Source organism: Peromyscus californicus, unplaced genomic scaffold (genome assembly GCF_007827085.1).
Source record: "Peromyscus californicus insignis strain IS unplaced genomic scaffold, ASM782708v3 Scaffold_4__1_contigs__length_199733344, whole genome shotgun sequence".
In the NCBI taxonomy this organism is placed as follows: Eukaryota; Metazoa; Chordata; class Mammalia; order Rodentia; family Cricetidae; genus Peromyscus; species Peromyscus californicus.
In genome coordinates this window covers 127,819,901-127,840,555 of record NW_026294562.1, presented here as the reverse complement: position 1 = coordinate 127,840,555, position 20,655 = coordinate 127,819,901, and the positions used below count along the sequence as shown (strand labels likewise).

The 20,655-nt window shown below is 49.1% G+C and overlaps 1 protein-coding gene across 2 annotated transcripts in view; it reads right to left on the bottom strand.

Moving 5' to 3' along the window:
• Positions 1-17,141, bottom strand: part of St8sia2 (ST8 alpha-N-acetyl-neuraminide alpha-2,8-sialyltransferase 2) — an 89,167-nt gene extending 72,026 nt beyond the window's left edge. For both annotated transcript variants that reach the window (XM_052712110.1, XM_052712109.1), the window contains exon 1: positions 16,845-17,141. In XM_052712110.1, coding sequence (XP_052568070.1) covers positions 16,845-16,942 — 98 coding nt within the window. In that variant the 5' untranslated portion in view covers positions 16,943-17,141. The remainder of the gene's footprint in view (positions 1-16,844) is intronic.
• Positions 17,142-20,655: the final 3,514 nt, after the last annotated feature.

The following is a 20,655-nucleotide window of genomic DNA, read 5'->3' as shown; positions in this document are numbered from 1 at the left end:
GTGACAGTGGGCCTGGCCCTCCTATATTAATTAACAATCAACGCCACCCCTCCCCCCACCCAGACATGCTCACATGTAGCTCGAATCCTAACTGGTCTTAATGATAAAAACCTGGAGCCAGATATTGGGGTAAATGCTGAAAGATCAGAGAAAAAGGAACAAGCCCCTCACCTCTTACTTCGCCAACTCCTCAGCCTGAAAGAGGCCGAGCTCCTGTCTCGGCCCCTCCTTATCACTTCCCGGTTTCCTCCTCCCAAGTGCTAGGATTAAAGGTGTGTGCCACCACTGCCTGGCCTCTATGGTTAACTAGTGGCTAGCTCTGCCCTCTGATCTCCAGGCAAGCTTTATTTGTTAGAGCACAAATAAAATTTCACCACACCCCAGAGGCCAATCTAAGCTAAAAGCAATTCCTTGATCAAGGCGTTCCTCTCAGATCAAGACCTTCCACTCAGATAACCCTAGGCTATGTCAAGTTGACAACCGGATCTAAGTAGGACATATGAGTTCTGAGGATTTGAACTCAGGTCCTTACACTTGCCTGGCAAGGGCTTTACTCACTGAACCTTCTCCTCAGCCTGGCTTCTTTGGAAATCCACTTTTTATTTGTAGAATATCTTCTGTCTCCTGCTTTCTCCTTCCTTTTCAAACTGCTGGCGAATCTGTTGTCTGTAGAATCTCCTTCCACCCCACCACTCTAAGCAAAGTGGTCTCTCAAAGTCTCCACGCTCGATGATGAGCAAGCCCAAGGGCCCTGAGCACCCTCATCTTTAAGGGGTGCACACACTGGCAGCATGCTTCCCTTGCTCTCTTGGCCTCTCCTCACTTCATTGGCTACCTTTTCTTCCCATGGCCTCTGCCTCCTGGCTTCTGCTCTGACTCTCCAAGTGAAGCCAAAGACCAAGGCTCACTCCTGGAGCCTTTGCTACTCCAGAGACTCATCTACACTAGTGGCTTTTTATCACCGCCTCATGCAAAATTGCTTTAGTCTCAGCCCTGCCTGCTCTCCAAAACGCAAACCAATCAGCCCCTGGCTCTCACCACTTAGGGGACTATGGACAAGTTATTCACATCTTATGCTTTTTGTACCTCTACTAATAAGGGGGTGGCCGCTCATGTCCCTCTTCGCTCTAATAACAGGTGAACTGATTTGTTTGTCTGCTTGTTTCACTAGAACAAGTGCCATTGGCTCTGTTCTAGTCCACCCATCTTCACTACCACACAGATGGAGACCTCTGTCTAAAATGATCAGGAGTGAAACCAAACCCACCAACGAGCCATACAGAACAACGTCCTCTCTCCATGCCTGAGCCACCCCAGGCTCAGTCATGACTGACAGTCCCTGGGGAAGCTGCAGAGCGATCAGGTTTTTTTTTTTTGTGGGGGGGGAGGGACCATTCTCTAACCCTTCCTGTCTCTGCATGGAAACCACCCCAGGGTAGACCCTCCTCGCTGCAACTCCCATTGGTAGTATGGGTGGTCCTCTCGGCTCCTTTGCTTTCCCTGCCCCCTAGTAAACTGCTCTTTGCTGGCACAGTCGTTCGTTGTTGGAAGCACGTCAGGGTTCTATGAGAATCCTTTGAAACATGTGGATCCTGTGCCTGTCATTTGAAGGGGTTCAGGGTTCACAGAGTACCTAAGATCTACTACAGATCCCCTAGGACTTCTGGTTCCTCAGCCAAAGCATCTCACTTCCTTCGAACCAAACTGTCTTTATAGAATCATTTATTTATTTTAACACAGGAACATTCACCTTCAAGGTCAGTGGTTACAACTAGGTTGATGGCAGACCACAGACACGGGCCCTTTGTCAGCAATGATGAGTTTTCCTGATCGCCAAATGAAGAAGGCTTCCCAGATCACCAGATTTAGCTATGTGTCGTGGGAGCTTTTCTGCATCTAGCTACACACACCCATGTACTTTGCTGAATTGTGGTAAGTTGACCATTATTTATCAAGAACGCTAATCCTACTGTAATATCATGTTTTCTCCAGTGACACTGAGTGGTAGGGGGAATAGGAGTTGATGAACCCCCAGCTTGCAAATCTTTGAAGATGTTTCTCTGAGATGAAAAAGTGTCACATGCAATAGTTGGTACAGGGTAGACATGGTAGCCAGTTTGACTTTCTTTTTCCTTACCTTTCCATGTGGAGCAGGTAGGAGGTGAAAATCGATCAGAATCTATTTGCTGCACCATTCCAGCCTTCAGGGTAAAACATTTGGAAGCACAACAAAGGACCTAGCTACCTCCAGTGAGTCTAAACCCTATTCCAGGGAAAGTCTCTGTGGTAGTCACCCAATTTTGAGGATCCGGAACCAGGAAAGACTCATGACTTTATCTAGTCAGTGTTGTACAGATAGGGAAACTGAGGCCCTGAGAAGCAAGGGCCTGCCACTGAGGCAGCCTGCAAGTCTACAGCCAGAATCCAGAACTCTAAAGGCTCCTCTCCAGACACATGCCTCTTTATCATACAAAAACTCTGCTCAACCAGACCACAGTTCCCTTAAGCACCTCATCTGGGATGTGTCCATCTCTGCACTAGCATCTAGCACAGACCTTATAAGTACCTGGGTGCAGTGGGTCATGTGCATAGTACACACACAACTGTGTGATGATGCCTCAAAGTTTGTGGAACTGTCACAGAAAGCAGGTACCGGGGAGTTGACCCAACGCTTTCATCCAGGAATAACGTGAGTGCCCTGTGAGGCTGCTGTGTGCACACCTGATCAGAAATAGATTCTTTTCTTTTCTTTTCTTTTCTTTTTTTTCCCCCAGAAGACAGGCTAGGGGTACATTGTCCTCACTGGTTTCTCTGAGACACTGCATTTGAAAAATAGTCACTGGACATTTACAGAGCCATGTGCTGGGTACACAGAGACAAGCTAGCACAGATATGTATTCCTTCCCTCGTGGAAAACGATCTAGTGGGAGATGAAAGAATAAAAATAGACCACCCCTCATGCAGATGGAGCGAGGCTAATCCCTGCCTGCTTCTAAGAAAATAAAAACAACAGTGCACAATGAGACTCAGATGAAGTCTAAAAAATCTAAAACCCAACACGCTTTATTCTATTTTATCTCAATAGATCTCAACTCCCAAATATCTGAGCTTCAAAAGGCAAGATTAGATACCATTAAGCCAGCCTGGCCAGCATTGATTTAAAAACTCTCTTCTATGCTTCAGGATTGAGGAGGTTGTGGACCTCTGTTAATCTTCTTGTTATCAGCTGGATCTCAGCCTGCCAGGAGCCAGCCTGATTCCCAATTCTGGCCACATCCCTCCAATCTTCTGGTTTCTGTATATGACGGCCATGTGGAACCAGGAAGCAGCCAGTTAGGAATACTAACTTCATCTGTGGGCTGATCTTTCTTCCTGGAATTGGGAGTGAGTAGGTTTACTATAGTAATAAGACAGGATTCAACCTGTGTCCTAATTGGCTTTGTTGTGTTGTGAACAAAATACCTAACAAACAAAGAAGAAAAGATGTATTTTGCTCACACTCTCTGAGGGTTCAGTCCACAGCTTGGCCCCAGTGCTTGTGCAGAACATCCTGGTAGTGGGAGCAGGAAGTGCAGAGCCTCTTCCCTTCAGGGTGGACAGGAAGCAGAGAGTGAGGAAGGGACTGGGCACTGGGTAGACCCATCGAAGGCATGCCTCCAGGTCGACTGTACCTCCTAAGGTTCCTAATACCTCCCCAAATAGTGCCACTAGCTGAGGACCATATAATTAACACACGAGTCTGCTGGGGGCATCTCACGTTCAAATAGTAACTGTGGGTTTCATGTCAGATGATTGCAGAGCTCCACGCAATACCTTGCAGGTTTCCTTTTCATTGGCAACAGAAAGAGGTATTTAAAGGATCCCAGAATGTATTTGACAGGGCCTTTCTGGGCCTCCCTTGGGGAATTAGCTTCCTCTCCATTCTTTCTCTGCCTTCCCCATTCTTTCCTGGGTTTTCCAAACAAGACATATTCTCCAGCAGGCACCGGATAAGAAGCTGGAAGGTCAACAAAGCACAAATCTGAAATGGTCCTGTCTCTCGGTGAGCTACTATGCAGCAGCCGTGAAAATGCCATACAATAGATATGAAGTGGCACCCAAGAGAGGCAGGGCATTCCAGAAGAATGTGAACTGGCATTGGCCTGGTAGTGTTGCAGAGACAGGGAGGTCCGCTTGGACCTAACTCATCCTAACCTTCCTCTTGTCCAGATGGGACTGCCTCGGAGGGTGATGGTGGTTGGAGCTTACATGAGTGTACCCATGAGCACGTGCACACACAAACACACACACACACACACACACACACACACACACACACACACACACACACACACACCACTATTTAAATTACCTGCATGACTGTTTCCTGGGAAGAGTCTTCCACTCGGTACTAGACAACTTCCCAAGTACAGTGAATGGATCATTTCCGTAATAAGGAGTCTTTCTGGAGTATTAACTCACTCTGTATAGACGTTCCTCAAGGAGTTGTTTTGGCTTTGCCACCTTTGGGGTGGATAATGCCATGGGAAGAAATCAGATGGCACGTCACACATCAACCACAACATTTTCTGGGTCTACCCTCATGTATTTTGCTAACTCAACTTCATTGACTTAACACTTGTCTTTAAGTTGACTCAAAAACTTAAATGAATTTATCACAAAAGACATCTTTATATCACTACCATAAATAGACTACCAATATCCCTTTCCCTAAATAGAAGGTAATAGCAAGAATAAATACAATTAAATTCTTGGCTGCCGTCCTGCTCAGGGGCTCTCTTTATCAGGAAGAGCAGATGGGTTTTAAAAGGCTCCCCTATACTTAGCCTCCATCACCCCTAGAGGCCTCCCCTCTCCATTCCTGACAGTGGTGTTTGGAACTAGACTACAGGCTGGGCAGGCCACCAAATCTGCCGAGGAACCCCCAGACCTCTGGAAGAACTATTATTGCATGTGCCAACTGCGAAGCAAGGCCATTTGCCATTTGAATGATGACAGCCAACCAGCTCACTAGAGGGCTCAGTGAAGCTGAGGAGTGCTTTGCTGTCCAGCTTCTCCAGAAATTTCCATCTGGTACTGCAGGCCTAGGTCAAGGCTGTGTCTAGACGCACTGGAGCCTCTTTAGAGTCCTATGCCAGGCCAACCTTCGGCAAAGATTCCTTCTGGCTTTACCTCATGGCCCAGGAACACAGCCAGCTAGACTGAAAAATTTCAGGTCCCTTTTCTGGCTTTATGAAGCAATTACTGTATTCGGGTTTCAGTTACCGTCCATCAGATTGCTCTTGCAGGGTGTGTGTGTGTGTGTGTGTGTGTGTGTGTGTGTGTGTGTGTGTCCGCCATAGCACACCTATGGAGGTCAGAGGACAACCTTGGTCATTGGTCTTCACTTTCAACCATATTTGAGCTGGTCTTTTTGTTGTTTGCTAATACGTACCCCTGGCCTGCGAGTTTCTGGAGATTCTCCTGTCTCTGTCTCCCATCTCGCTGTAGCAGAATTGGGATCAGAGATGTGTGCTACTGCACCTAGCTTTACATAGGTCCTGGGGATTCGAACTCAGGTCCTCGAGCTTGTGTGATGAGCAGTTTGCCCATCTCCCCAGTACCTCTTGCAGTGTTTTTACAATAAATGTGTCAACTACATAAAGAACTCTTCATATAAATATGGGCATCCCACTTGTGCCCGTAATGAGTTTTTTTTTTTTTTAACCATCCATTGGAGAGTCACCGGCACATCAGTAGGGCAACCCTGTTTTGGGCAGAGATCTATAGACAAATTCTCCCTGGTGAGTAGGGCCAGGGTCACTACAGAAGGCAGGGAGGACAGTTACACTCCATGCATCCTTTAGTGACAGGGACACATCTGCAGAAATGCATCATTAAGGGATGTTGTGTGAATGCCACCAAGTGTCCTTGCAAACACAGGTGGTGCAGCCCTCCATCTGCCGACTATAGGCTCCGACCTGTTGCTCCTAGGACCAAACCCCAGGTTTCTATACGGTGTACCACAGACAACTTCACTCAGTGGTATGCATTTGTTTATCCAGACATAGGAAAGGCACATTATTTTTCAACTCCATTACAATCTTAGGGAGCCACTTGGGCACATGCAGTTTGGGGTTGAGCAAAACATCATTATGTGGTATGTGACTATGTTCCCACCAGCAGGGTATGCGTGCATATCACCTGGGGCCTTCGTATAAGGTGGACACAGACTTAGCAGGCCTGAGATTCAGCATGTCTTCCAGACCTCCAGATGATGTCCAGACTTGGTCATCTAAGGACCACACTTCGAGGAAAGACCCTAGCCCAGTGTCTCTCAATTCCTCAGAGGACCTAGTGGTGACAGGATCTTTTGGAACTGTCCAAGATGCAAATTCTCAGGCCTTAGGACCTCTGGAATGGGGCTCAGCGAGTTGGTTTGGACAAGCCTTTGAAGATGCTCTTTCAAGTTTGAGGGACATTTTATGGACTTCCTATCTCCCAGAAACCATATCAACTGCAGATCCCCATTTTCTTGCGGGTACTGCATGGTGTGAGCCTGACAGGAAAGAGACCACGGGACTCCAATGTTCCTAGTCTTGTGGTTGTCAAATCAGTAGATGAGAGGGCTGAGGCTTGTTGAGTTCACTCTTGAGTCAAAAGGGGGGCAGTTTCAAGACTCCCCCTGCACAAGATAGAACAAGGGAGAGAAGGAATCTGGACAGGGTGTTGGAAGGGGTCTGAGCAGCCTTGGGCTCCCTGCATCCTCTACCATTGCACTGTGCCTCCCATGAACTGGAGTGTTTAGGGGACCCTAGGGACCCCCTCCACTGAATTTAGACAGGCAGGTAAGCCAGCAAGTATTGACACAATGGCCACACAGAAAAGCATGTGCTTGTACTTCCCATTCAGCAAGTCTATTGAAACACACTCATGATCAGCAATGTTGTGCATTTTCTAATTCCCTGTTTCTGCCACTCCCTCTCTCCCCCCCATTATCGTCTCCCTCCCATGCTTCTTGGCATCATCTTACTTTCTAAATAAAATAGTACTCTCATTGATGTTGCTTTGTTAAAACCACCCCGTGCTCTTAAAATAAACCAACACGCCTGAGCACCTGCCAGGCATTCTTTCATTTGTGTGTGTGTGTGTATGTGTGTTTTCAAAAACTGTAGTAAAACACGTGAGACATCTTATCATTTTAAACTTGTTTAAACTTGTTCAGTGGTGTTTCGTCCAATTCTGATTCCTGTGTGATCTTTGCCACCATCCCTCTATAGAACTCTTTTCATCTTGCAAAACAGAAACTTTACATTCGTTAAACAGTAACTCCTACCTCTCCCCTCGCCGACCGTGGCAACCACCATCCTGTTGAGAATCTGGCTGGTCTAGGAGGCTCCTGTAGGAGGGATCAAGTACCGGCTGTCTTTTTGTGACTGCATTATTTCACTTATTTAATGGCATCAAGGTTCATCTATGTCGAATGGAGCATGTGTTAGAAGTCTATCCATTTTTAAGGCTGAGTGTATTTCATTATACACGTGAAACACATTTTGGCCATCCATTCATCTGTCAATGGATATGATCTGCTCCTACCTTTTGCCTATTGTGACCGACGCTTCTGTGAACAGTGGTATTATTGTACAACTATCTGTTTGAGTCTTGGCTTTCCATTTTTATAAAGTTTTGGGTGATTTTATTTATTTTTCTTTTATGTGTTTGAGTGTTTTGTTTGCATAGATGTCTGTGTACCACATGTGTGTTAACCCACAGAGATCAGAAAAGGGAATCGGCTCTTCTAGAACTGGAGGTGGAGATGGCTGTAAGCTGCCATGTGGGTGCTGGGACTCGAACCCGAGTCCTCTGAAAGAACAGCCAGTAGTCTTAAACACTGAGCCATCTCTCCAACCCCTCTTTTCTTTTGTTTTATGTCTACCCGTAAGTGAGATTGCTAGATTGGCTAGCATGGACTCTGTGTTAGGGTTTTGGGAGGGACCGTCCTGCTTTCCACGGTGGCAGCAGCATTTTATATTCTGTGTTTGTAGTTTGCATGATCATGAGGAGACTGTGGGTTAGGAAACTGAGGTTCAGAAAAGGGGGACACTTGCTTGAGGGCACATAGGTAATAAGTGTTTCACCAGAGCTTAGCATTTCCACCACCCAATAATAGCTCCTTGTTGGTATAAAGGTGGAGCCTGGTGAACTGAATCATGGGAAGTGAGTACAGCTCCAGCGAGAACCTAGTGTAGAAGTAAGGCTCTGGGTGGCATCAGGAAGAGATTTATATGAAGACCTAAGTCCTCAGTCTGCCACAGTTGACAGCATGGGTAGGCTGTGGAAAGGGCTGTAAGCCATGGCTGTAAGCCACACCCATCTAGAATCTTTTTGGGAGGCCTTCTGTAAGCATGTCCAGACACAGACAACATGACTGCAGTTCCTCTCACTTTTCTTCTTGCTTCTCATAGATAAACGTTTTGCTTAGGACATTAGCTTGGACATCTTGCACAGTTCACTTGATGTCAAGTCCTGGGAATGCACTTAGAGAGCCTCTGTGACGTAAAGAAACAGCAAGCCAAAGCCACCTGCCCAGGCAAGCTCACTCTCTCCAGACACCATATGCCTCTGCCTCTATTATTTAAACTGTCCTGGCACAGATCATGAAAGAAGGTGTGAGCTACCCCAGGTATCGCTCCCCCAAGTGAGGCCAACACTCTTAGTCTAGAAACTAGAGATTAGGAAACCTAACAGCAACTACTCAGGTCTTACTGGGCAGTGTCCAGGTGTGTCTGCCCTTTCCCCAGCCTCGGCTGAACCGCCAGACCCCAGTGAAGTCACCACGGTGCTAGACCACAGATCGTCCCCAAGTCTGTCCTACAGCCTCAGAAGTTTCCAGTATCGTTTTACAAACCTGCACTGTGGCACAGAAAATGGAACAGAGTGTAGGAGGTCCAGTGCAAGATTAGAAGGGTGGTATAAAAATCTTCGGTACCAAAAGGTAGCTAGGAGCAGTGAGCCTAGGCCAGGGCCGGAAAAACACAGCTCCTCTTCTACTTGCTGTGCGGTCACAGAAAGTCCTGGGACCTCTCTGAGCCTTTACTACTTACTGCAGATGGGCAAACAGTACAACTGGGGTACTTAGTGAGGCTACCAAAGTGAGCTCTCAGAGGTGTCAGGCCCTGGAAATGGGGCTCCCTGGGATGAGCCATCTCCCTGCTGAAACCCAGCCTTTCCCCATGACCTATCGGTCCTTCTTTCCTTACCAGGCTTCACGGGCCTGGGGCAGCTGGCAGTGTGAGCCTTTCTGTTCTTCTCCAGAAGAAAATTCCTCCAGGCCTTCATCATGTGCCTTGTTTCCTCTTCCCTCAGTGAGTCAATCAGTCTCCCTCTTCCCCTCCCTCCCTCCTCCCCTAACAAACACCTTCCTGAGCCATTCCGATGGGAGCAGCTTGGAGCAGAAGGCTGCTGCCCCCCCCCCCCCCCATTCTGTGTGGATCATTTCAGCTGTCATGGCCTATTATGTCCTGGGCTCCAGCACACCACCCCTGAAAGCCCCACCCCCAGCATCGCTGCATCTGCATAGTCCTCGCTCACACAGACCTTGCTGTTTTGGAGACAAGAGTATGCCCATTTCCTTACTGGATGCCACTTAATGCATCACTTTTGCAAAGTTCTTGTCCTCTGGGGCCTGGGTTCAGATCTCGCTTCTGCACTTTGCTAGCTGTGTGACTCTGGATGAATTACTTGACGACTCTGTGCCTCAGTCTCCTCACCTGTGCAATGGGGATAATAATGCCATCAACCTTATCAGATTGCTGTGAGGCTTAGATATCTAGCACCCACAAAATGACTTTGTCCTTACTGTCTATTGGCACCTTTCCCTGGAGAAAAAAAAAAACAAAAACCTGTGCGTGGAGGGAGGCTGCATCTTCCAGTGTGGTTCCCACCCTGAACCTTTAGGAACCAGATCCCAGAATATAAGATTTTAAAAGTTGGTAACACCAAAAACAAAACAAAAACAAACAAACAAAAACTGCGCTTGGCAGGCATTGGTTCCCAATATGTTTGGCCAAAGAGGAGGCTTACTGGGCCATCTACCAAGACTTTCTTCAAAGGGTGTTCGTCTCAGTAGCAATGGCAAGGGCAGCTGGTAACTGGAAACTGCCTAACTCTTCTGGTGAGCTTTCTCTTCCTTTTTTTGTTTTTTCCTTTTACATCCTTTGTCCTTTCTACACATCAGCATTTGGGGGGACCACTGGTCAGGGGGTGTCAACGGGATTGCCAAGCTATGAATTAAGAAGCTACAGGAGCAGAAATTGTATCTCTGAAGCATGGGGGCGGGGGAGCTGGGGAGTAGAGCAAAAGGCTGGGTTCCTTCTACAATAGCAAGAAAGCACAGGGAAATCCCCTTGACAGAGTGGAGAGCCTCCCTCTTGCAATGCAGATTTACAACTCACACAGCAAGCAAGGCATGATGCAGGATTTTCCAGGGAAACAAATCAGCTCCCCCAAGTGCTCGCGAGTGTGTCAGGAGGAAAGCAGCTGCCTGTGTGTAGTGCAGACGCGCTCTGCTCTCCTCGGCAGAAGCCATTCTCTCTAGCTACTGTGAAGTAGGTGACAGCTGAAGCTGAGCAAATTCAGGGACAAACAGGTCCCGTCAGGACACTGGACAGCCTCCTGGCTGGGTGATGAATTGCGGGCAACTGGGGAGAATTTAAAACCAGCCCAGCTGCCACCTAAGAGAGTGACTAATCTCAACGCTTAAGGATGAGACTAGCACAGCAGAGATACCAAGACCTAGACAGGCAGGAAGGCAGCCACTGGGGACGTCACTCTGGCTGACCTCTAGGGAGGGACCTGTCTCCATCACTCCCTCCCCCCAAGAAGGAGACAGTCACAGCTACAGGCTCACTGGGCTGTGGAGTTCCTGCTATCCTGCCATCTGCCTGTCTAACTCAGTTTTGCTCCAGGCAGCTGTGAGATCTGATCCTCCTGAGCTTATCTAGATCCGTGCAGCATCCCCAGCCTTGATGGGTCATCACAATCCCCTCGTTCGACAGCATTTCAAAAATAAAAGCACTACTTTCAAGTACCCATAAAGAACATTTGGAGATAGTACACACGGGGCAGGACCTTGCATTCCTATGTGGGCCGTGTGTCAAAGATGTCCCTTTCAGTGTCCTTCCCAGGCTGTACCCTTCATGCAGCACATGGCAGAAACGCCATGGCTTTCTCATCAAGTGGGGGTGTTTAACTGTTGGTTGAACAGTGGTGATATTTTGAGACAGAGAGACTAAGACCTGACTTTGCCCTAAGCCTGAGTTTGTACATTCAAAAGATACTTCACATGCTTCATTATCTACCAGGTATTTCCAACTTGGGGCCCTGGACCACATGCACCCCAGAATAGCTATGAATGCAGCTCATGACAAACTAGTACACTAACTAAAAACATTACGATTTAAAAAAAAAAAAAAAAAAACTTGTTTTGGTAACTTGATCAAGTGGGGGATCACCCTCGATCTTGAGGGTGAACTTGTATATGGCAATGCCATTTTGTAACGTCAAAAGGTCGGGAATTTCTGGACCATAATTCTCAGAAGGAGCTGGGGCCATGGGATAAATCAAACACAACTGTGAACTCTGTCTTCATAGGGTGCTGACATGATGGGGTACTCAAGGTTCATATGGGATGAGCAACTAAGGCAGAGAGAGAGGAGAGAGAGAGAGAGAGAGAGAGAGAGAGAGAGAGAGAGAGAGAGAGAGAGAGAGAGAGCAGGTGCTGGGACTGTGATGCAAAGGAGGTAGTGGCAGAGCAGTGGGGAGAAAGGGACCTGGGAAGCGGGCAGGGAGAGCAGGAAGGTTAATGTGTACCGGCAGTCCCAGAACGGAGGACTGACATGTGCAGAGGTATAGAAACATGCCATCATAGAACAATGTAGAAACTTGAGAGCAATACAGAACAGAACAAGTAGAGCCACAGAAGGATGAAAGAGAGGCCGTGGCCAGGTTATGTCCACCTCTGTGCACTCTCTACTTAAAGAAGTGAGAGCCTTTCTAGAATCCTACTCTTTATGTCAAGTATTTATAATTTTCATTTTTTGCCATTCCCAGTTTGTAAAACCTGAACAGTTTTAAAACCTAGCAACTCGGCACTACAAGGGGAAAGAGGCCTTGTGCATTGAATTGGTTTCCAAGACGGAGGATATCTATTTACAATTTAAATTTGATGCTAGAACAGTTGGCATCAAGGACTCGGAGCAAGGGAGTTAAAACCAGAACGTCTTTCTCTTCTATTTTATCTTTTAATTGTGTTTATGCTTGGGTGAACTATACTAGGATGGAGGAGGAAAAAAAAAAAAAAGAACTCCTCCCCCAATGAAAAGGACCACCTTGAATAAACACAAACTCTCCTCACAGAGCTAAGGATGTAACTGCCCAAGGCCTTGTTCTTCTGCACCCACCCAGACCCCTCCTCTAAAAAGTGTATTTCACCTTAGCCTTCCCTGGATGGCAGGGGTCATTGCCTGCTCACAGAGGCAGCCACAGTGATGAACAGAGCTAGCCCTGCCTCCTCGGTTACTTTCCCAGACATGATTGGACGTTTAATAGGGTACTAGGACCCTGGCATGATGTACTAGATGGCATCAACTCTGACCACTCGGATATCCATTCTAACACATCAGTGCCAGAGATGGATCGGTTGCTAAATATCTTCACAATCACCCCTGCTCTGGATGCGTGGATACAATCAGGGAAGTCTGATTCAGTTGCCATTGGAGTCTAGTTTCCAAGAGATTGAGAGAACTATCACCTCCAGAAGATTTAGCCCACAGTCTGCCTGACCTCTGGCCTATGCAGACCTAAGGTCAAGTACTAAGTGTTTCATTACTAGCAAATTAACTCACAACTTCAGTTTCCTTCTTGATAAACTAGGGGAGCAGCACTACCCAGGAAATGGGTAGAGTGATGGGTCAGTGAACTGATGCTTCAAGGTAGTCAGCATGGGCCTGGTACACAGTAGCTCAATGAACAGTCATTATTGGTGCCACTGGTTGCTTGGCATTGGGGTACCACGAGGATAGAATATGTTAATGTCTTGGACAACTAAGAATAGCTCTCAGCTCACGAGTACTCAGTTCATGCTAAGCATCATTATCATCCCCCTTAGGGCCAAGAGTGGGATTATTGAGATCACCAGCTACTCATTCATCTTTTAAACAGAGTTCTATAGTGCTCTTATGATTATAACGGTCATCTGTTGACTATAGTATTGGATGACAAAGGTGGAGATCTGTGTAAGGCTGCCTTACGTGGAAGCAATCAGGGTACAGCTTAGATATTTTATATTACATCAAGCTAAGCATAACTAATAACACAGGGAGGTGTTTCTAGAGGAGGAGCCCTCTGTGGCCTGAGGACCTCCACCTTGCCTAAGGATGTTGTGTGCCTACCTGCGCCGGACTGGGAAAATTCATACTTCCTGAATGACTTCTGTGGGCCAGTTGTGAGGACAATGTGGTAGATATAACAACCATGAGCCTAGGTGACAACCAGAATGACTCAGTTTACCTAGTAGGTGTGTCAAAGCTGCAACCCACAGGCACCATGCACACCCAAGGAGCTATGAATGTAGTCCAAGACAAAATTGTAAACTTATTTAAAATACCCTAAGTTTTTATTTTGCAAGTTCTTTTTGGTAACTAGACAGCATATTGTAGACTTTGCAGATGATAATGTCATGTCACGCTATCTAAAGGTTGAACATGCCTGATACAACACGGGCCAACTCTTGTTAAAGCTCAGGAGGTGTTCAGGGTAGGTATGTGGCTGCTTCACGAAAGCCCCACTCAATTGCTGACTGAGAACTTGAATGTACTCCTTGCTCTCAGGCAGGCCTCCTCAGGTGCTTTGCAGAGAATTTGTCTTTTTATGTGTTTTCCTTTTTCGTACAGTCCCAGCTGAATGAGAACAAGAGTGTCAGGAATGGAACTTTGAAGAGACTCCCTCAGAAAAAGAGATGTCTCTCAGATAAGGCCTCTAAAAGAGAGCTTTACCCCTGGTAAGTTAGGACCATGGAGGCCACCAACCTGAAATCTCATTTTCTAACAAAGAATTGAAGATTTTGGAAAAATGGGTTTCCGGGCTGTGTGTGTGTGAGATTTACTTGCTTCTTTCACTGTTTATCCCTTAATCCTTGGAAAACCTATCCCTAATGTCCTTCTGTCTGTCTTTCTTGCCTAACCACCAGATTTCAGGATCCCACTGTCTACTGCCTTCCAGAACACCTTCCCCTTTTTTTTTTTTGACAGGACCACAGTTCTCTCTGTGGGTGATTCGTTATCCTTTCTAGCACAGGTAGCAAGAACTGGTATAAGAGCACTGTGGTCCTGAGTAGGATTCCAGACCATCCTGAAAAGCACAGGGCGAGGGAGACAGAGTGCTCTTGACACCCCTCCCTCCCAGCCTCTGTGCTGGGTCATTTAGCCACACCAAGCCCTTGCTATTCACATCTGAGGTGTTTCCAAGGACTAATGACTGTTAAAACCTCACTCCTTAGCTGAAAGATGGACGAGTGGGATTCCCAGGCTCCCTACCCCAGATTGTTCTTTCCTTCTCCATGCAAAGGCAATGTAAGTCTACCCCCCCTGCCCCCCCGCCACCCTGTATTAAACATAGACGGGGCTGGCTGCAAATGGAACTAGGCTATTGATACCAATCACGTGGCAGAGACAGCACAGGCCCAAGGTAACTACATCAAACCAGGAGAAAGTGGTGATGACTGACCAAGCCCCATCAGCCAGAGTGCCCAGAGAAGGTGTGACGACCCATGTCAGTGTGGGCTGGGTGACAATTTTCTTCCTAGGATCAGTCCAGGTAAGGGGGCAGAAGAAAAAGAATCGGGATCCCAGGTGAGACATGTCACAGAGACCATGCTCACAGCATCCAGCTCCGAGTTTTCAATACACACTCTATAGGTCAATGCCCCTCTGGAAACTCCTGATTGCCTGCTGGAAGAATTTGACTGTGGAAAGCAGAGGCTTCAAAATGCCTTTGGCAGGAGAGGGAGACACTATGTGTAACTGAGCTTCTCATTACATTTTAAAAATTAAAAGTCCCTGGCCAATAGAAGATGCCCAGTAAAAAAGTACAGCAAATGGATGAGCAAGGGTGCTTGCTCATGGAAGCAGCAGCAGCAACGTGTTTTTATAACTGAACAAGTGGGCATCTGGAGTCCTTCCTTTTCTCACTGTCAAAGGTCACCCTGTGATCTGGGCCAGGCAGAAACCCGGGAGCGCAGGAGGCCCGTCTTTCCGTCACTGTGTCTTTCATCGTCCCAGAATGTGACTTCACCAATTTCTGTTGCGACCTGTGGTTCTCTGACCACACACCAGGAGAGCAGCTATGGAAAAGTAGCCTGTTCCTGTCTGTGTGTAGGAGCTGGCAGCACATAGTGTATTGACTGAACAGTTGTGAAAGTTCTCGGAGTTCTTGGGGAAACCGAGGATGAGGAGAATGACGCAGACAGGGGCTCTTGAAGCATAATGGAGTCCACAGGGTGAATTTTGAGTTACAGAGAGGGGCAGTGTCAGAGTGAAAGCAAAAAGCAGGAAGAGACACCTGCCTACAGGTTAGGGTCCCTACGGCTTCAGCATCTTGGATTCTGGACGCTCTCTGTTTTGGAGGGGCCTGACAGCATGGCGCATCCTCTGTTCTTGTGGATAATGAAGTTGGACAAAGGAGGGGCGCACGCAGCACGGGACGCTTGTATACCTGGCTTCTCACAAATCCCACAGAGGGTCAGATTCACCCCCGGCCCTTTCTGAGACCTCACCCTTTTCCTGGAAGCGGTGGCTACCTTAGAGCCCTGCTGCCTACATGCCCACGCTTTGGAGGCTCCGGACGGGGGTCGGGTTCCGCATGCAGAAGTCTGTAGGGCCGGGCGCCAGCCTCAGCCCATGGGACACCTTGATGGTACGTCAGGCTCCTTTAGAGGGCGTATTCCAAGAAGTCCCGAACCCGGAGCAGCTCGAGGTTGTGGTCCCGCCCACCTCTGAAGAGATGGGGACTAGCTGAGATCGCGCGCTCCTGGGAACCCTGAAACCCACCGGGCGGCGTAGGAGACTTTCAGGCAGGGTCTCTGGCGCTCTGTGCCTACTGTGAACACACAGCAACCTAGGGTCGCCTGGGGCGTCGCTGAACATTCAAAGCCAGCAGAGAGCCCGGGTCTCCAGCCCCGCGCGCCACACCTTGAGTAGTGCTAACCCCCTACGCCGGGATCCTGGGCTGGCCGGCGGGAGGCGTGAGTGCGTACCCGTGTGTGTAGAGCACATTCCCCTTCCTCGGAGTCGGTGCAGAGTCTCCCTTACTCAGCTCCCGCCAGGGGATTCCCCTCCCCCAGCTCAGAGATCCCCGCGCGCCCCCTGCCCACTTTGCCAAGGCGAGAAAGCGGCCGAGCCGGAGACAAAGAAACTCCTGCCTCCCTCCACTCTCCGTCCTTCTACCCGCCCGAGACACTCCCCGGCGCCCTCCCTCGACCCCGGCGACACCGCGCGCGCACACGCCAGGGGAAGGGACCGGGGGACAGGGAGCAGGGTGGGTGAGTCCGCTTTCCCCACGCCGCGCGGTTACAGCCGCCCGTACACTCCGCCCGGGGACACCCCTCGGCAGCCGCGCCCCCCATCATCCACTCCCCAAAGCGTCCCGAGCCCCTGACACTGCCATCCCCAGCCCAAACCGCCCGCACCATCCCTCCAGCGGAGCGACAGGGGGGCGCGGCGCACACAAAGCGGATGGGGAGCGCGGAGCCCGCGGGGAGGAAGAGATCCCGCCGGGGCTCGCGGCACCGGCCCGGGGCGGCTATTTACCCGATTTCTTCTTCGATCTCCGAGATGTCTGCGAAGATGAGGAAGACCACAAGCAGCGTGAGCGCGGCCAGCATCCAGCTCCGGAACTGCAGCTGCATGGTGGGGTCGGCGCCCTCCGGGACCCGCGCGCGGGCCGGGGCGAGGAGCTGGGGCTGGAGGAGCCTCCGCGCTCCGCGCGCAGCGGGGCACACACCCTGCACTCTGGGCGAGTCCGGGCCGGCGGCGGCCGAGGCGACAGCGGCAGCGACAGACAGGGGTTGCTCAGGCGCGGCGAGCCCGCTCGCTCTCTCTCTCTCTCTCCTGCCCGCCCCTCCCCTCTCCTCCCTCCTCCTCTTCTCCCCTCCCTTCCCCCCGCCCCGCACCGGGCTCCCGGCGCAGTTTGACAGCTTTGCTCCGCGCCTCGCCTGGCCTCCTCCCACTAACTCCAGCGGCCAGCCAGCTGCCTTGGCGGTTCCCACCCGGGAGGGCTCAGGGAGCCCGCCACTCCCGGCCTAGGCAGGCTGGGCTTGGGCTATCGAAAGCGACCCGGAGAGTGAGCTGAGCCCGGGGGGGGGGGGGGGGGGGGCAACTCGGAGCACCGGGGCTGGCTGGCAAACGCCCTCCGTCGCCTTCTCTTTGTCCAGCGCCCTCGCTTCCTCTCAAAGTTTTCCCGACACAAAGACTGACACCTGGGGACGGTCTCCAGCGCGCGGCGAGGAGGCGGTTTCCTCTGGGCTGTTTCAGCAGTTGGCGAATTGAGAGGGGAAGTGGAAGAGAGGAGGGAAGAAGAAATGGCTAAGACAGGCCCAACTTCAGCAGAGATGCTCATGGCAATTTGTGGGCGAGGTACTCAGCCTGCAAAACACCACCTCCTCTATGGCGCGGTCATCTCTGTCCATTTATAGACCCAAGCCTGGGAGCCTGGAGGTCCCGAGTTGTTTGATGTCATGGCTAGAACCCTCGGATCCCGGTGTAGTACCTGTTCTACCTCCAACAGCAGGCATAGTGCGCACATTGTGGCTGATGCCGCACGGGCTTCATCTCCCTAGCTCTTGCTCTTTTCTGGTCTAATCAATAACCCCCTGGAGTCCTATCATGATCAAAAGGCCTTCTAGAAAAATGCGGTTCCCACAAAGGAAGATGCCCCTTCCCCCACCCTATACCGGACGGTTTCCCTGATTCAGACACTTCAGCTGGTGTTACATTAAGTGAGAAGGACCCACTCATTAAGTTTTACTAGAATTAGATTACACACACACACACACACACACACACACACACACACACACACACACACACGGCCCTGGCAGCAGTTGTCTTTTCCTCAGAGAAGGGTTGTGCCCCTTCCACAGTACTTCATTGCTTTCCCGCCCCCCTGGCCATCATCATGCACGTCTGTTTCCTTTACAATAAGTCCCTAAGAGTAGCACACTTTTTTTTTCAGCAGTGACTTTCTGATGCTGAGCACCATGTTGAAATCACTCTCTTTGTCCATTACAAACAGGGACAAGACATCAGAAGAGGGAATCTCAGAGCTGAGGAGGTGGCACAGTCAGCAACCAGCTTAGTGCACATGAAGCATCTGACCTGACTTTGGATACCCAGCACCCAAATGCACAGCTATACCAAATAAGAGTGATGTGCATCTCTAACTCCAGTGCCGAGGGGTAAGGGCAGAAACAGGCAGGTCCCTGGGGCTTGCTGGTCAGCCAGTATAGCGGACTTGGCAAGCTCCAGGTTCAGTGAGAGACTGTCTCAAAAACTAAGGTAGAGCATTACTGAGGAAGACAGCCAGCATCAACCTTTGGACTCCAGACACACATACATGCATGTGTGTGTGCACTTACAATACATTGTACGCACATGAACACGAACAATCCAATACACACACACACACACACACACACACACACACACACACATTCACACCTACTTTTTCTTTCCTGTCAGCATGACCATTGATGTGGTCTAATTTTCTAAGTGCCGTTTTCTTCTTGGGATTTGATGGGTCATTCAGGAGGTGTGTGTTCTCGGTAACATCTTGTTTTTCTCCATTTGCTTCGTCCACTCAGCAGTGTTTATTGAGCAGCTATCTTGTGCCAGATTCTGTGCTAGAGACCAGAGATAACAGAGTCATATCATTTCCAGCCCTCTAGTAGCCCTCTGTTCAGAAGGAAGGCCGACATTCCAGTGTCTGATTATGGCATAGGATATGAGCTACAGTGGAGTTGTGATCTCCTACTTGTAATTGATCAATAAGATCACTGCAAAGAGCAAAAAGAAACCAGCTTGGCCTCTGTCTCCCCTGCTCTGTGCCTTTCCTCCAGCTATACCTTTTGTTTCTCTCTCTCTCTCTCTCTCTCTCTCTCTCTCTCTCTCTCTCTCTCTCTCTGTATACACATGTATGTATGTGGAGGTCTGAGGTTGGGAATCACCTCTGATGAATCTTCCATTTTATGTGATGAGGCAGGGTCTCCCAATCAAACCCCAAGGTCACCAATAGCGAGCCTTGCTAGCCAGCTTGTCCTGAGAATCCCTGACTCTGCTGTCCAAGGCTGCAATCATGGAAGGGCTCCTGTACCCCCTGGCATTTATGTGGGTTCTGAGGATCCCAACTCCAGTCCTCACACTTGCACAGTAAATGCCTTAACCGCTGAGCCATCTCTCCAGTCCCCAATGATACTCCTTATGGTGACAGAATGTCATGAAGTAGTACCATGATGCTCATCTCGTCAGTTCAGGTTGCCTCACTGCTTTAAATACTACTATAGTGTATTTAAATACTACTATAGTGTATTTAAATACTACTATGGTGTATTTAAATACTACTGTAGTGTACACTATAGTGACTCTGCTGTCCAAGACTGTAATCATGGAAGGGCTCCTATACCCCCTGGCATTTATGTGGGCTCTGAGGATCCCAACTCCAGTTCTCACACTTGCACAGTAAATGCCTTAACCGCTGAGCCATCTCTCCAGTCCCCAATGATACTCCTTATGGTGACAGAAGGTCATGAAGTAGTACCATGATGCTCATCTCGTCAGTTCAGGGAGCCTCACTGCTTTAAATACTACTATAGTGGAGGCTTTCCGTTTTCTGTTTGGTGACTCATGTTCTCATTCCAGGCTCAGCAGTGTTCTTTCTTTGCATACTCTAGAAAGGAACCATTCTGAGTGACCAGTAAGCCACAGAAACTTACACCAACACCATTCCTTATAGAGAAATTCATGTGCCCAGGCCCTTGGAGAAGGCTTCCAGGTAATGTCTACCAGAGAAAAAGAACTTAACAGTGTAGAGACTCTCCCCTTCCAATGAGGCATTGAGGTGGGATTTGGCTTAGAGTGTGGTAGGGACTCTTATGACCACTCACCATAGAATATTATTTAAGGCAACTTAGGCACTCTTCTTCAGCCAGTGGCCTTAACAGTGACCTGTGCATACCTACTGCCCTTGTTGTCTCTGAAACTCGAGTTCATTCCTGGAATTTGGAATGAGACTGATTAGATTGGAAGCAAGTGTAAATAGCTACTGTCTTAGTTAGGGTTTCTATTGCTGCGATGAAACACCATGACCAAAAGCAAGTTGGGGAGGAAAGGGTTTATTTGGCCTACACTTCCACATTGTAGTGTACCATTGAAGGAAGTCAGGACAGGAACTCAAACAGGGCAGGAACCTGGAGGCAGGAGTTGATGTAGAGGCCATGGAGGGGTGCTACTTACTGGCTTGCTTATCATGACTTGCTCAGCCTGCTTTCTTATAGAACCAAGGACCACCAGCTCAGGGATGGCCCTACCCACAATGGGCTGGGCCCTTCCCCCAATTAAGAAAATG